The 17077-nt window shown below is 46.4% G+C and overlaps 1 protein-coding gene across 1 annotated transcript in view; it reads left to right on the top strand.

The window, feature by feature from the left end:
- grk3 (G protein-coupled receptor kinase 3) overlaps positions 1-17077 on the top strand; it is a gene marked incomplete at its 3' end in the record, with an annotated part of 147197 nt that overhangs the window by 23348 nt on the left and 106772 nt on the right. Inside the window, exon 2 of the mRNA XM_079525320.1 lies at positions 12690-12766. Within this exon, the coding sequence (XP_079381446.1) occupies positions 12690-12766 (77 nt within the window). The remainder of the gene's footprint in view (positions 1-12689; positions 12767-17077) is intronic.

Raw genomic sequence — 17077 nt, 5'->3', positions numbered from 1 at the left:
GGTGGATAGAGGGCACAGATACTACCACACAGACAGCACACGGCTTCACACGGGTGGAAAGAGGGCACAGATACTAAACACAGACAGCACACGGCTTCACACGGGTGGAAAGATAGAGGGCACAGATACTAAACACAGACAGCACACGGCTTCACACGGGTGGAAAGAGGGCACAGATACTAAACACAGACAGCACACGGCTTCACACGGGTGGAAAGATAGAGGGCACAGATACTAAACACAGACAGCACACGGCTTCACACGGGTGGAAAGAGGGCACAGATACTAAACACAGACGGCACACGGCTTCACACGGGTGGAAAGATAGAGGGCACAGATACTAAACACAGACAGCACACGGCTTCACACGGGTGGAAAGATAGAGGGCACAGATACTAAACACAGACAGCACACGGCTTCACACGGGTGGAAAGATAGAGGGCACAGATACTACCACACAGACAGCACACGGCTTCACACGGGTGGATAGAGGGCACAGATACTAAACACAGACGGCACACGGCTTCACACGGGTGGAAAGAGGGCACAGATACTAAACACAGACAGCACACGGCTTCACACGGGTGGAAAGAGGGCACAGATACTAAACACAGACAGCACACGGCTTCACACGGGTGGAAAGAGGCCACAGATACTACCACACAGACGGCACACGGCTTCACACGGGTGGAAAGAGGGCACAGATACTAAACACAGACGGCACACGGCTTCACACGGGTGGAAAGAGGGCACAGATACTACCACACAGACGGCACACGGCTTCACACGGGTGGAAAGAGGGCACAGATACTACCACACAGACGGCACACGGCTTCACACGGGTGGAAAGAGGGCACAGATACTAAACACAGACGGCACACGGCTTCACACGGGTGGATAGAGGGCACAGATACTACCACACAGACAGCACACGGCTTCACACGGGTGGATAGAGGGCACAGATACTAAACACAGACGGCACACGGCTTCACACGGGTGGAAAGAGGGCACAGATACTAAACACAGACAGCACACAGCTTCACACGGGTGGAAAGAGGGCACAGATACTAAACACAGACAGCACACGGCTTCACACGGGTGGAAAGAGGGCACAGATACTACCACACAGACAGCACACGGCTTCACACGGGTGGATAGAGGGCACAGATACTAAACACAGACGGCACACGGCTTCACACGGGTGGAAAGAGGGCACAGATACTAAACACAGACAGCACACGGCTTCACACGGGTGGAAAGATAGAGGGCACAGATACTAAACACAGACGGCACACGGCTTCACACGGGTGGAAAGATAGAGGGCACAGATACTAAACACAGACAGCACACGGCTTCACACGGGTGGAAAGATAGAGGGCACAGATACTAAACACAGACGGCACACGGCTTCACACGGGTGGAAAGAGGGCACAGATACTACCACACAGACGGCACACGGCTTCACACGGGTGGAAAGAGGGCACAGATACTAAACACAGACGGCACACGGCTTCACACGGGTGGATAGAGGGCACAGATACTACCACACAGACAGCACACGGCTTCACACGGGTGGAAAGAGGGCACAGATACTACCACACAGACAGCATACGGCTTCACACGGGTGGAAAGAGGGCACAGATACTAAACACAGACAGCACACGGCTTCACACGGGTGGAAAGATAGAGGGCACAGATACTAAACACAGACAGCACACGGCTTCACACGGGTGGAAAGAGGGCACAGATACTACCACACAGACAGCACACGGCTTCACACGGGTGGAAAGAGGGCACAGATACTACCACACAGACAGCACACAGCTTCACACGGGTGGAAAGAGGGCACAGATACTACCACACAGACGGCACACGGCTTCACACGGGTGGAAAGAGGGCACAGATACTAAACACAGACAGCACACGGCTTCACACGGGTGGAAAGAGGGCACAGATACTAAACACAGACAGCACACGGCTTCACACGGGTGGAAAGAGGGCACAGATACTAAACACAGACGGCACACGGCTTCACACGGGGTGGAAAGAGGGCACAGATACTAAACACAGACAGCACACGGCTTCACACGGGTGGAAAGAGGGCACAGATACTAAACACAGACAGCACACGGCTTCACACGGGTGGAAAGAGGGCACAGATACTAAACACAGACGGCACACGGCTTCACACGGGTGGAAAGAGGGCACAGATACTAAACACAGACAGCACACGGCTTCACACGGGTGGAAAGAGGGCACAGATACTAAACACAGACAGCACACGGCTTCACACGGGTGGAAAGAGGGCACGGATACTACCACACAGACAGCACACGGCTTCACACGGGTGGAAAGAGGGCACGGATACTAAACACAGACAGCACACGGCTTCACACGGGTGGAAAGAGGGCACAGATACTAAACACAGACAGCACACGGCTTCACACGGGTGGAAAGAGGGCACAGATACTACCACACAGACAGCACACGGCTTCACACGGGTGGAAAGAGGGCACGGATACTAAACACAGACAGCACACGGCTTCACACGGGTGGAAAGAGGGCACAGATACTAAACACAGACAGCACACGGCTTCACACGGGTGGAAAGAGGGCACAGATACTTAGTTCACAGACAGCACACGGCTTCACACGGGTGGAAAGAGGGCACAGATACTTCAAAGGCTGTGCACACACTTCTGCCATCATGTAATGTGGAAAAATAGGACAATAGCCGTAGTGTGACAACTGAAAAGACAATAGCAGTAGTGTGAAAATGGGGCCGTGTTTCTGCTTTCATCTGGATCCCTTCGAGAGACGGTGCTCTAACGCATATTCACAGATGACCCCCCCCCCCTTCCCCCCCCCCCCCTTCCCCCCCCCCCCCCCCCCACACTAGTGTTGATTTTGACAGCAATTTTTTTTTTCATAGTCTTTTGAATACATTTTCTTCTTTTGAAATATTTTTTTATTGTGGCTTTCGCCTTTATTTTATATTTTTTATGGAGGGACAGACAGTAGGCTGACAGGAAATGGGGGAGAGAGATGGGGGGGAAGACATGCAGTAAAGGCCGTCGGGATCGGGAGTCGAACCCGCGGCACACTGCCAGACTGGATTACCAGCCAAGGTGCCTGGACCGCTGAGCCATGGCCCAGGCCTTGAATACATTTGTTTATCTAGTTTTCGTCCCATTTTAGTCAGCCGAAATGTTTTAGTGTTAGTCGACTAAATGTCATAAGATTTTTGTCTACTAAATCTACCGTTTTATAAATGTATTTTGGCAGGCCTTGATGGCGTCCTTATTGGCTGATTTGATACTAGGTTTCATGCTGGAAATAGCCGATCTACAAGCTCACATCACAGCCTCATAGCCGATCTACAAGCTCACATCACAGCCTCATAGCTAGTAGCATCTGCCTAAAAATATGCTGCTATTTCTAAATATTTACATTCATTGTCGGGGTGATTAAAAATGGATTTGATTAATATTGTGTTGGCCACAGACAGACAGACTTATTGGCCCTAGTAGTGGATTGATGGCTTGAACGCACTGCTGTCATCGTGAGCCAGTCCGAGAGGGGGGGGGGGGGGGTTGTAAGGCTATACGATCACCCTAATCTTTGCCAGGGCGATAGATTAACCCATTTTGACCTGAGATCAGATTCTAAAAATGTCTTCTACATCCTGACAGTTTTCTGAAAAAGCTATGTTTCTATGTCAGTGGTTCTTCGATTTTTCAAAAATAGCAGACCTACAAGCTCGTAGCGCGCCACTCGGTGGCGCGCTATGAGCTTGTAGATCTGCTATTTTTCAATAGCTAAAGCATAACATAATAATGCTAACACCAAGATGGTTTAATTCCAAATGGAGCTCAGAGTAGGGTGATCAGACCTCCCGGTTGTCCTGACTTCAAGCATTCACTACAAAATTGTAGGGTTGTACCGATACTGGTACTGGTACTATCGGGTACTCGGGCCGATACCACCCTCAAGTACTCGGTACTCGGAACCGGGCCCGATACTCTGACCCGAGTACCAAATCATCCAGTTGACACTATAGGCTGAACGAATGCAACGGGAGCAAGTCTGACCCAACAAATTGCCCCAAAACTGCCGATCTACAAGAATAAACTGTGTAGATCCATCTGCATCTATGAGAAAAATGGGGTAAAATAAGTGGTTACTCAACAACTCGTATCGGTACTCACTACTCGGTATCGGCGAGTACTAAAAATTAAGTACTTGTACTCGTACTCGGCCTGAAAAAAATCGGGACAACTCCACAAAATTGTCCCGTTTTTTCCCGACAGAATTGAAATGATGATAATTTTCAGTGGTTGCATAGAGATGTTTATAATGTAGACATATCAGCTCAAACTGTGTGTCTGAATTCAACACTGAGGCTCAGTTTGCGTTTACTGTATTTGGTGATATATTTAGCAGATCGCAAAAAAGGTCATAGTATATTTTAGTATTACCGTAAGTATATTTTAAGTTCCTGTTTATTGGTATCACTATGAAAACACATTTGTCTAGTTTTTTTTATAGGAAATTCAATATATGTCTTTATATTATCATTACAATCTTACAGTCGTTTTGCCAATAATTTGGGGGCCCTTTATATTATCATTACAATCTTACAGTCGTTTTGCCAATAATTTGGGGGTCCACTTTGCCAATAATTTGGGGGTCCACTAGCAATAGATCGTCGCAGCCCTGCCCCCTCGAGAGACCTGGAAAATAATTCCCCGTTCATTTTCCTCATAGACTTTTCAAAAAGTATTTATTTTGAAGAAGTTACGCTGCGTTCAAAGCCAACTCGAGTTGTGACAAATCATGACTATAAACACAATGTTTTGGGCCAAACAAAGAATTAGAAAGAAGAAAACAACGGCAGGTTACAACACTTTTGTTGTTGTTTTTATTCTTTTGTGAGTATTTGTTTGGTCCAAAATATTGTGTGTGTTGTCATGATTTGTCACAACTCGAGTTGGCTTCGTACGAGGTCTTTAAATAAATACTTTTTGAAATGTCAAAGGCAAAAATGCGGGATTTATTTCCTGGGCCTGGCGTCATCATGAAAGGGGGCGGGACTGGCGTTGTCATGAAAGGGGGCGGGACTGGTGTTGTCATGAAAGGGGGCGGGACTGGCGTTGTCATGAAAGGGGGCGGGACTGGCGTGGCCATGAAAGGGGGCGGGACTGCGACGCTCTATATGGTCACGGCCCAGCAGTGGGCCCCTGACCCGCAGGTTGGGAAGCTTAAATTGATCATGTGTAAATTGATGACTAAAACAACAACAGTAATAAAGGCTTATTGATCCAACCGATGGTTTGGTTGACCCCGCTGACCTTTGTACTATAGTTCGGATGCATTGGCTTTTAGAGACACTATTTGTTATTTGATTTGAATAAATTAGACGATGACGAGGATGAGGAGGACACTTTGTGACCTCCTGAAAGTAGGGAAGAAAAGACAGAAGACTAATGTTTATATTTACAAAGCTTATAATGCTTGCATGGATTAACCCATTCTGGGCGGGAACCCCTTTTGGTGTTTTAAGCATTATGTTACACTTTAGCTATCGAAAAATAGCAGATCTACAAGCTCATAGCGCGGCACTCGGTGCCGCGCTATGAGCTTGTAGGTCTGCTATTTTTGAAAAAAATCGTGAAAGTGTGGCCCAAGTCTTTGAATATATATTCTTTCCGAGCTAACGTTTTTAACTCAAATCTTTGCTTCTGGGGGGGGTCCCTGGAACAACATATTTTCAGATGGGGGTCGGCGGCCGATTACACATATTTCTTGGGGTCCTTGACATGAAAAAGTTTGAGAACCACAGAGTGTGTGTGACACTGTGTGTAACATGGTGTGTGTGTGTGACACTGTGTGTGTGTGTGTGTGTGACACTGTGTGTGTGTGTGTGTGTCAGTCAGTGTGTGTGTGTGTGTGTGTCAGTGTGTGTGTGCGTGTGTTTAGCGTAGCGCTGCCACATTCTCCCTGGGCCCAGGATGGGTCTGCTCACTGCTGGCAGGGAGGTGAGACTTTGACAGCAGCTCTGCAACCCAGCTGAGCTCACATGGAGGCATCTGAGGGGGAGGGGGGGGGTTGTTGTTGGTTTTGTTTTGTTTAGTGGTCGTCTGTATTTCAGGCCTGTGCCACGATGATTGCATAATTGCCATTATTTTTTTCAGATCGTCATAATCGTTACGTTCCATGTTGAAAAGATTTCCCCAACATTTCCAAATGGCCAGTTCAAGCTTCTAAATAACATTTGGGCAGTATGAGAATATTATCGCTACTTTTGCCTGGGAAATCTGCAGTTCTAATGAGATTATTAGCACAATCATTAGCACAATAAGTGTTAAATATGTCGGTAATGTCTTTCTATATTTAAGGGGGGGGGGCTTTAAATTTGCAATACCCTCACGGACCACCGGTGGAACCCAGGCCCACAGGTTGAGAACCTGCTGACGTGCAACAGTGAATGTGAAACACACACACACACACACACACACACACACACACACACACACACACACACACACACACACACACACACACACACAGTGCCCCGCCCTGCTCTCTAATTACATGCACTGTAAACACTTTCCCACGAGGGCTGTTCATTAGAACAAGGAAACACACTGGGGGACGGCAAGGCGTCGCACAAGGAAACACACTGGGGGACGGCAAGGCGTCGCACTGTTCGGACATATATGTTTTTAAATGGTCTTTTCCTTATATTATGGCAATGAATCGACACGAAGTGTCACACAATGTATTGATTAGTCTAATTAACCCTTAGACTGGTACCACATGTGATTTCCTATCCAGATTGGAATTGGGATGTATGTGTAATACCCGAATGGATCCGGGAAGATCCGTGTTCAGCGCTGATTAGTCTCGCGTAGCCAGACAACTATTCCACGTTGCTCCAGACTGCATGACGGAAGCATATATTTGACTCATGATCAGAGCTTCCGTTGCTCCAGACTGTACGACGGAAGCATTTATATTTGACTCATGATCAGAGCTTCCGTTGCTCCAGACTGTATGACGGAAGCATTTATATTTTACTCATGATCAGAGCTTCCGTTGCTCCAGACTGCATGACGGAAGCATTTATATTTGACTCATGATCAGAGCTTCCGTTGCTCCAGACTGTATGACGGAAGCATTTATATTTGACTCATGATCAGAGCTTCCGTTGCTCCAGACTGTATGACGGAAGCATTTATATTTGACTCATGATCAGAGCTTCCGTTGCTCCAGACTGTATGACGGAAGCATTTATATTTGACTCATGATCAGAGCTTCCGTTGCTCCAGACTGTATGACGGAAGCATTTATATTTTTACTCGTCATATAACTTCCGTTGCTCCAGAAGGAATGAAGCATTTGGAAATTGTCTGGCAACGTGAGACTAAGCGCTGATCAGTAGGGAACAGCACGAAGTGCTACAATGATTCCACTGATCTGGGATCAGATTACCGCAGTGCAACAGCAGCGCACGCTGTCAGTTCAGTGAGAGCGGAGAGCAACGCAGACTCGGAGCACATAAAAAATATACACCTCTGTGGAATCAAAATGCGCACAAGGCGTGTACGACCATGGATCCCTTATTCATCGAGGTGAAAACATGCTATTTAATATCCTGTTACCGCCACCATCAGGACTGGGTGTCTAATACTATATACTTGCCGCCGTAAAATGAGAGATGTTGTGTATATCACAGATTTTTCTATTGGCGTTCAAATGATGAATTAAAATCATGACTGGAGCTGGCAGCAGGCACTGAAAAGCTGTTAGGGGTGGCAGTCCAAGGGTTTAAACGGTTAATTCTAGTGCACAGTGTATGCATGGAGGTAATGATGACAGCTGATATCTCCATGTGGGAACAACAGCTGAATGATTGATTCTCCAATCAAATCAGTCGTATTAGTGATTTACTGGAAAAGCAATCGGAAACCTGTTGAATTGATTTTCTTAATGTATAACTGAAATTTAACCGAATCCAGACAGACTTCCCGGGAACTCTCAAACAAACTGCTGTAGGTATGTTTTGGTCAAAAGGTCGGGCAGGGATGACAAGAATAGTTAACCCAGACGTAAAAAAGAGATCACTTTTTTGGTCTCAAAAAGAGACCACTCGGTGGCGCGCTACGAGCTTGTAGGTCTGCTATTTTTCAAAAGCTAAAGTATAACATAATGCTTAGTTAAAACACCAAAAGGGGTTCCCGCCCAGAATGGGTTTTAATGGAGCTTAAATACGGCAGATTACTGGCATGTTCCTTTTGTAAAGTTATGAGCTTGGAAAAAAAAACATGATTTTAATCGGTCCCCCTGAAACTACGATAGGGTCCCTGGAACAACATATTTTCAGATGTACATATATTTGTTGGGGTCCTTGAGATGAAACACACTGAGAACCACTGACATTAGAAACATTTCTTTTTTTCCTGTAAAACTGTCATGATTTTCGAAGAGATTTAGTAGAATCTGGGGTCATGTCTAAAGTGGGTTAATGTGTATAATGTTGTTTGCATTGTCAGCTGCTGCTGCTGCTGGTGACTCAGAGAGGGTTCCTAAGCAGCCCGCCTGCTGAATGAGGAAGTGTTCACTGTTCAGGCCACTTCCTGCATTCTTGTTCCTGTGGCGTATGGAGTTTATGTGCTGCTGTTGTGTGTCACTGAGTCGTCCTCCAGGTTCACAGAAATGCAGTACAGCAGGGTTGATCTCGTCGACTGAAACTAACATGCAGTACAGCAGGGTTGATCTCGTGGACTTAAACTAACATGCAGTACAGCAGGGTTGATCTCGTCGACTTAAACTAACATGCAGTACAGCAGGGTTGATCTCGTCGACTTAAACTAACATGCAGTACAGCAGGGTTGATCTCGTCGACTTAAACTAACATGCAGTACAGCAGGGTTGATCTCGTCGACTTAAACTAACATGCAGTACAGCAGGGTTGATCTCGTCGACTTAAACTAACATGCAGTACAGCAGGGTTGATCTCGTCGACTTAAACTAACATGCAGTACAGCAGGGTTGATCTCGTCGACTTAAACTAACATGCAGTACAGCAGGGTTGATCTCCTCGACTTAAACTAACATGCAGTACAGCAGGGTTGATCTCGTCGACTTAAACTAACATGCAGTACAGCAGGGTTGATCTCGTCGACTTAAAAACTAAAACTACCTTTTTTCACTGACAAACTAAATGGAAACTAAATGAAAACTAAGCCATGATGACTAAAACTAATTGACAATTTCATCAACAAATACAAACTAGACTAAAATGTCAGGAAGGGACTAGTGGACAATGTTACAATTTTACACTTGGTTGCATGCTGACAATAGCTGATATACAAGCTCACAATCTACAAGCTCACAACGCGTCGCAGTGCGACGCGTTGTGAGCTTGTAGATTGTGAGCTTGTAGATCGGCATTACAATGGCATCAAGGCCCGCCAAAATACATTTTATTCGACTAAAACAACTGTAGATTTAGTCGACTAAAAATCCTATGATATATATAGTCGACTAAAACTAGACATTCTGTGTGTGTGTGTGTGTGTGTGTGTGTGTGTGTGTGTGTGTGTGTGTGTGTGTGTGTGTGTGTGTGTGTGTGTGTGTGTGTGTGTGTGTGTGTGTGTGTGTGTGTGTGTGTGTGTGTGTGTGTGTGTGTGTGTGTGTGTGTGTGTGTGTGTGTGTGTGTGTGTGTGTGTGTGTGTGTGTGTGTGTGTGTGTGTGTGTGTGTGTGTGTGTGTGTGTGTGTGTGTGTGTGTGTGTGTGTGTGTGTCACCCGTCCTCCAGGTTGATTTCGTCGACTAAGACGAGAAATGAAGAAGAAGAAATGATTACTATAACTAAAGCTAGCTAAATAAATAAACAGTACAGTAGTGCATCCCGTGGAAGCAGAGGTCGTTTTATCGCGTCCCTTAAACTATAAACTGTGTTTTGGGATGCAAAATCTCTGTACTGCATTTGAATTGGAGTTCCTTTGGCCACTTGCTAATGTTGGCAAACATCCACGGACACACTAGCCTCTTTGCTGCACGTCAGAGACCGCCAGGATGCATGCTGGGGGATTATTTAGTGCATGTTCTGGTGTACAGTACACCCACACACACACACACACACACACACACACAGGGTTTAGTGGAGGTTAACGTGTGTGTGTGTGTGTGGTTTGGGTTTGTGCTTAGGGCGCTGGTGTCGTGCTAATGGGCCCGTGGAGGGGGTGCTAATTGATTCGCTGTCCCCAGCCCTGTTGTCATTAACACACTCACCCAAGGTAGCCTGCTTAGCTCGCTCCCCTCGCTGGTGCTGTGTCCTCCTCCCCCCGTGTGTGTCCCTTCCTCCCCTCCCTCCTCCTCCCCCGTGCCCCCTCCTCCCCTCCCTCCTCCTCCACCGTGTCCCCTCCTCCCCTCCCTCCTCCTCCCTCGTGCCCCCTCCTCCCCTCCCTCCTCCTCCCTCGTGTCCCCTCCCTCCTCCTCCCTCGTGTCCCCTCCTCCCCTCCCTCCTCCTCCCCCGTGCCCCCTCCTCCCCTCCCTCCTCCTCCACCGTGTCCCCTCCTCCCCTCCATCCTCCTCCCCCGTGCCCCCTCCTCCCCTCCTCCCCTCCCTCCTCCTCCCCCGTGCCCCCTCCTCCTCCCTCGTGTCCCCTCCTCCCCTCCCTCCTCCTCCCCCGTGCCCCCTCCTCCCCTCCCTCCTCCTCCCTCGTGTCCCCTTCCTTCCCTCCCCCCTCCCCCCTCACTCCCTCGTTGCCACTTGACTTTGTCAGGGGAACAGGTGGCAGGGAGAGTCCCAAACTCTGGGTCACGGATCACCACACGTGGAAGCAAGGGGAGGACAGACAGCCACCCATCATGCCTTTGGGATACTTTATGTCAGGGGTGGGCAACTGGCGGCCCGGGGGCCACATGCGGCCCCCACCTTCACTTAATGTGGCCCTCAGGTTAATGTCAGAAAACTGATATAATATTGATTTCAGCTGTTACAATTCTACGACATGCAAACATGACCCGCTTTAATTACTTCAGTCTAAATTAGTAGCTCAATGCTTCAACACAAGTATAATTAAAGGCATTCGAAATTACATAAAGATGTTCATTTTCAGGATTCCAATTCAAAAATAGCAAAAATCTAAGATTTCAATTCGAATATAGCAAAAATAGCCGATCTACAAGCTCAAAACGCGTCGCGCTGCGACGCGTTTTGAGCTTGTAGATCGGCTATTTTTGCTACGACAGTAATATATGGCCCTAGGGAGTGAGTGTGGAAATATAGTGGCCCTCTCCATCGTCAAAGTTGCCCAGCCCTGCTTTATGTCACCAATGCATTTGTTTAGCTTCACATTATGTGAACTTTTCCATTTACCAACCCGGGGTCACCCGGAATGTTTTGGTAAATGGTGCCTTTATAAAGCGCCTTTATCCAAGGCGCTTTACGCAGTGCATTACATTCACCCATTCACACACACATTCACACACCGATGGCAGCGGAAACCATGCAAGGCACCAACCAGCACATCAGGAGCAATTAGGGGTTCAGTGTCTTGCTCAAGGACACTTCGACACTAGCTCTGGGGGGAGCCCACAGGGTTCGAACTGGCAACCTTGCGGTTACCATCCGGCCACTCTACCCCTGATCCACCGCCACCCAGTTTTAGTGTTAGTCTAGTTTTAGTCGACTAAATCTACAGTTGATTTAGTCGACTAAAATGTATTTTGGCGGCCCTTGATGCCGTCGTAATGACTGATTTTACACTTGCTGAAAATAGCCGATCTACAAGCTAATGCTGTGACTTCTTTTCCATTTTGTCTTGTTCTGAGCGCTGTGGGTTATTTTGGCAGCAATTTAGATTTTAGTTTTAGTCAGTCTCTTGAATAGTTTTCATTTAGTTTTAGTCACATTTTAGTCACCTGGAATGTTTTAGTGTTAGTCTAGTTTTAGTCGACTAAATCTACACTTGATTTAGTCAACTAAAATGTATTTCGGCGGGCCTTGATGCCATCGTAATGACTGATTTTACACTTGCTGAAAATAGCCGATCTACAAGCTCACAACGCGTCGCAGCGCGACACGTTGTGAGCTTGTAGATCTGCTATTTTCAGCATGCAACCAAGTGTAAAATGACTTGTACTGGATCTCTTGACCACTAGTCCCTTCCTAACATTTTAGTCTAGTTTTTTATTTGTTGACGAAATTGTCAATACATTTAGTCCTAGACTCCTAGTTTTAGTCATCATAGCTTAGTTTTCATTTAGTTTCCATTTAGTTTCCGTCAGTCGAAAAAGGTAGTCGACGAATATTTTTCTTCTTAGTTTTAGTCGACAAAAACAACACTGCGTGCCGCATACACACCTGTGTGTCATATCAGACTGAGTGATGTGGTCTTAGCCTGGCATGGCCAGACTGATACATATTTAGTCTGGAATCTCATTTCCCAAGGTGGCCAAAAATGCCACGTACCTGCCCCATGACATCATACTGGGCCCTGATTGGCTGCCCCATGATATCATACTGGGCCCTGATTGGTGGCCACAATGTTTGTAATGCAAATCATTTGTCTAATACTTCTTTTTCGTTGTATGAGTCACTGCTTGTGACTCATACCTGTGCACTACTTGTTGTGAGCTTAATATTAAAATGTCTTTTATGTCCTGCTTGTGTGGACAGCATCCGCAGTGTGATGCAGAAATACCTGGAGGAGAGGGACGAGCTGACGTTTGACAAGATCTTCAACCAGAAGATCGGTAAGTCTGATCTGACTTTATTCATTTAGCCGTTTCATTAACCCTGAACAGAGAGATCGGTAAGTCTGATCTGACTTTATTCATTTAGCCGTTTCATTAACCCTGAACAGAGAGATCGGTAAGTCTGATCTGACTTTATTCATTTAGCCGTTTCATTAACCCTGAACAGAGAGATCGGTAAGTCTGATCTGACTTTATTCATTTAGCCGTTTCATTAACCCTGAACAGAGAGATCGGTAAGTCTGATCTGACTTTATTCATTTAGCCGTTTCATTAACCCTGAACAGAGAGATCGGTAAGTCTGATCTGACTTTATTCATTTAGCCGTTTCATTAACCCTGAACAGAGAGATCGGTAAGTCTGATCTGACTTTATTCATTTAGACGTTTCATTAACCCTGAACAGAGAGATCGGTAAGTCTGATCTGACTTTATTCATTTAGCCGTTTCATTAACCCTGAACAGAGAGATCGGTAAGTCTGATCTGACTTTATTCATTTAGCCGTTTCATTAACCCTGAACAGAGAGATCGGTAAGTCTGATCTGACTTTATTCATTTAGCCGTTTCATTAACCCTGAACAGAGAGATCGGTAAGTCTGATCTGACTTTATTCATTTAGCCGTTTCATTAACCCTGAACAGAGAGATCGGTAAGTCTGATCTGACTTTATTCATTTAGCCGTTTCATTAACCCTGAACAGAGAGATCGGTAAGTCTGATCTGACTTTATTCATTTAGCCGTTTCATTAACCCTGAACAGAGAGATCGGTAAGTCTGATCTGACTTTATTCATTTAGACGTTTCATTAACCCTGAACAGAGAGATCGGTAAGTCTGATCTGACTTTATTCATTTAGCCGTTTCATTAACCCTGAACAGAGAGATCGGTAAGTCTGATCTGACTTTATTCATTTAGCCGTTTCATTAACCCTGAACAGAGAGATCGGTAAGTCTGATCTGACTTTATTCATTTAGCCGTTTCATTAACCCTGAACAGAGAGATCGGTAAGTCTGATCTGACTTCATTCATTTAGCCGTTTCATTAACCCTGAACAGAGAGATCGGTAAGTCTGATCTGACTTTATTCATTTAGACGTTTCATTAACCCTGAACAGAGAGATCGGTAAGTCTGATCTGACTTTATTCATTTAGCCGTTTCATTAACCCTGAACAGAGAGATCGGTACGTCTGATCTGACTTTATTCATTTAGCCGTTTCATTAACCCTGAACAGAGAGATCGGTAAGTCTGATCTGACTTTATTCATTTAGCCGTTTCATTAACCCTGAACAGAGAGATCGGTACGTCTGATCTGACTTTATTCATTTAGCCGTTTCATTAACCCTGAACAGAGAGATCGGTAAGTCTGATCTGACTTTATTCATTTAGACGTTTCATTAACCCTGAACAGAGAGATCGGTAAGTCTGATCTGACTTTATTCATTTAGCCGTTTCATTAACCCTGAACAGAGAGATCGGTAAGTCTGATCTGACTTTATTCATTTAGCCGTTTCATTAACCCTGAACAGAGAGATCGGTAAGTCTGATCTGACTTTATTCATTTAGCCGTTTCATTAACCCTGAACAGAGAGATCGGTAAGTCTGATCTGACTTTATTCATTTAGCCGTTTCATTAACCCTGAACAGAGAGAGAGAGAGAGAGGGGCCTGCTGTGGGGAATCTTTGGGGAGTAGATGTGATGGTGACAGAGCACGGACGGACTAGGCTGACGCTGAGCAGCACGGTCCAGGGCTCCTCTTCATCACTGTCAGACCAGGCTGACGCTGAGCAGCACGGTCCAGGGCTCCTCTTCATCACTGTCAGAGGGGGGGGCTCAGCACGGTCCAGGGCTCCTCTTCATCACTGTCAGACCAGGCTGACGTTGAGCAGCACGGTCCAGGGCTCCTCTTCATCACTGTCAGAGGGGGGGCTCAGCACGGTCCAGGGCTCCTCTTCATCACTGTCAGACCAGGCTGACGTTGAGCAGCATGGTCCAGGGCTCCTCTTCATCACTGTCAGAGGGGGGGCTCAGCATGGTCCAGGGCTCCTCTTCATCACTGTCAGAGGGGGGGGCTCAGCATGGTCCAGGGCTCCTCTTCATCACTGTCAGAGGGGGGGCTCAGCATGGTCCAGGGCTCCTCTTCATCACTGTCAGAGGGGGGGCTCAGCACGGTCCAGGGCTCCTCTTCATCACTGTCAGAGGGGGGGGCTCAGCATGGTCCAGGGCTCCTCTTCATCACTGTCAGAGGGGGGGCTCAGCATGGTCCAGGGCTCCTCTTCATCACTGTCAGAGGGGGGGGGGCTCTGCATGGTCCAGGGCTCCTCTTCATCACTGTCAGAGGGGGGGGGGGCTCAGCACGGTCCAGGGCTCCTCTTCATCACTGTCAGAGGGGGGGGGGGCTCAGCACGGTCCAGGGCTCCTCTTCATCACTGTCAGAGGGGGGGCTCAGCATGGTCCAGGGCTCCTCTTCATCACTGTCAGAGGGGGGGCTCAGCATGGTCCAGGGCTCCTCTTCATCACTGTCAGAGGGGGGGCTCAGCACGGTCCAGGGCTCCTCTTCATCACTGTCAGAGGGGGGGGGGGGCGGCTCAGCACGGTCCAGGGCTCCTCTTCATCACTGTCAGAGTGGGGGCTCAGCATGGTCCAGGGCTCCTCTTCATCACTGTCAGAGGGGGGGCTCGGTTTGAGGGCCCTCTGGCCTTCATCACTGCCTCTGGGCTGATGGATTTGTTTCCATCTTTCTCTCCAATTGGATGTTCATTCATACGGTTATAGACCAGGGCTGAGGTAACTTTGACCATGGAGAGGGCCACTATATTTCCACACTCACTCCAGAGGTGCCACAGTGCATGTTAATATAGCAATATATAGCAAATATAGCAAAAATAGCCGATCTACAAGCTCAAAAAGCGTCGCAGCGCGACGCGTTTTGAGCTTGTAGATCGGCTATTTTTGCTATATTTGAATTGAAAACCTGAATAATGTTTTGCTATTTTTTTAATTGGAATCCTGAAAAGTAACCTTTTTTTTATTGAATTTCAAATGCATTTAGTTATAGTTATGTTAACGTTATGAACTGTTAACATAACTACAATGGACACAAAAAGACAATAACATTTTAATACTAGTCATTAAGTACTATAGTCATTTAATACTAGTCATTAAGTACTAGTCATTTAATACTAGTCATGAAGTACTATAGTCATTTAATACTAGTCATTAAGTACTATAGTCATTTAATACTAGTCATGAACTAAGTAATTAAAGCTGGTTTGGAATTGTAACAGCTGAAATCAATACTATATCAGTATTCTGATATGAACATGCGGGCCACATTAAGTGAAGGTGGGGGCCGCATGTGGGCCCCCGGACCGCCAGTTGCCCACCCCTGAGTTATAGCATAGTGATTTTTGAGTGGCGTACCACTCCTACAGGGAGCTTTGTGTGTCTCTGGCTGGCTGGCTGGCTGGCTTGCTGGCTGTGTCCGAGCATGAAAATAGCGTTTGGTTGGTGTGTACATCACCAAGTGTCTCTGTTGCGCAGCCTAAGGCCTCACTCACACCTATACATCTAGCATACAACAATGTTGCATGGTAGATGTAAACAAAGGGTAAGTGTCATGGCCGCCCCAATGCATTTCCAATGGAAGTCACATGGTTTGACACAACATTTTTGTTGTACGGCTTTCGGCTGCCCCCCCTCCCTCATACAACAAAAATGTTGTGTCAAACCATGTGACTCCCATTGGAAATGAATTGCGAGCTTGCATCAGCTATACAACAATCTGTTGTGCAGGTGTGAGTGAAGCCTAACACGCACACACAACTGTGTATATATGAGGATTTTGGGCGCATGTTTTTTTTTTTTTTTTTTTTTTTTTACGGCTCGTGCTACTCAAACACTAGTGTATTCTTTGTCAACATTCCAGTAGAAGTAAAACCCATAGGTAAAATAATGTGTCATTATAGAAATATATATAAATTATTATGATTATAGTCCACTTCCTTGTTCTAGTACGGATGGCTTTCACATCCGCAGCCATCCGTATACGAGACTTGATTGATTGGAAGGATGCTATAATTCTATAGCATCCTTTCAGTTAGTCTAGTTTTAGTCGACTAAACATAAAGGTAACATGCTATTCTATAGCATCCTTTCAGTTAGTCTAGTTTTAGTCGACTAAACATAAAGGTAACATGCTATTCTCTAGCATCCTTTCAGTTAGTCTAGTTTTAGTCGACTAAACATAAAGGTAACATGCTATTCTATAGCATCCTTTCAGTTAGTCTAGTTTTAGTCGACTAAACATAAAG

The sequence above is a fragment of the Electrona antarctica genome (genome assembly GCF_951216825.1).
Source record: "Electrona antarctica genome assembly, chromosome: 16".
In the NCBI taxonomy this organism is placed as follows: Eukaryota; Metazoa; Chordata; class Actinopteri; order Myctophiformes; family Myctophidae; genus Electrona; species Electrona antarctica.
Note: the sequence above shows the minus strand (reverse complement) of the source record. Positions and strands in the feature narration are given on the sequence as shown.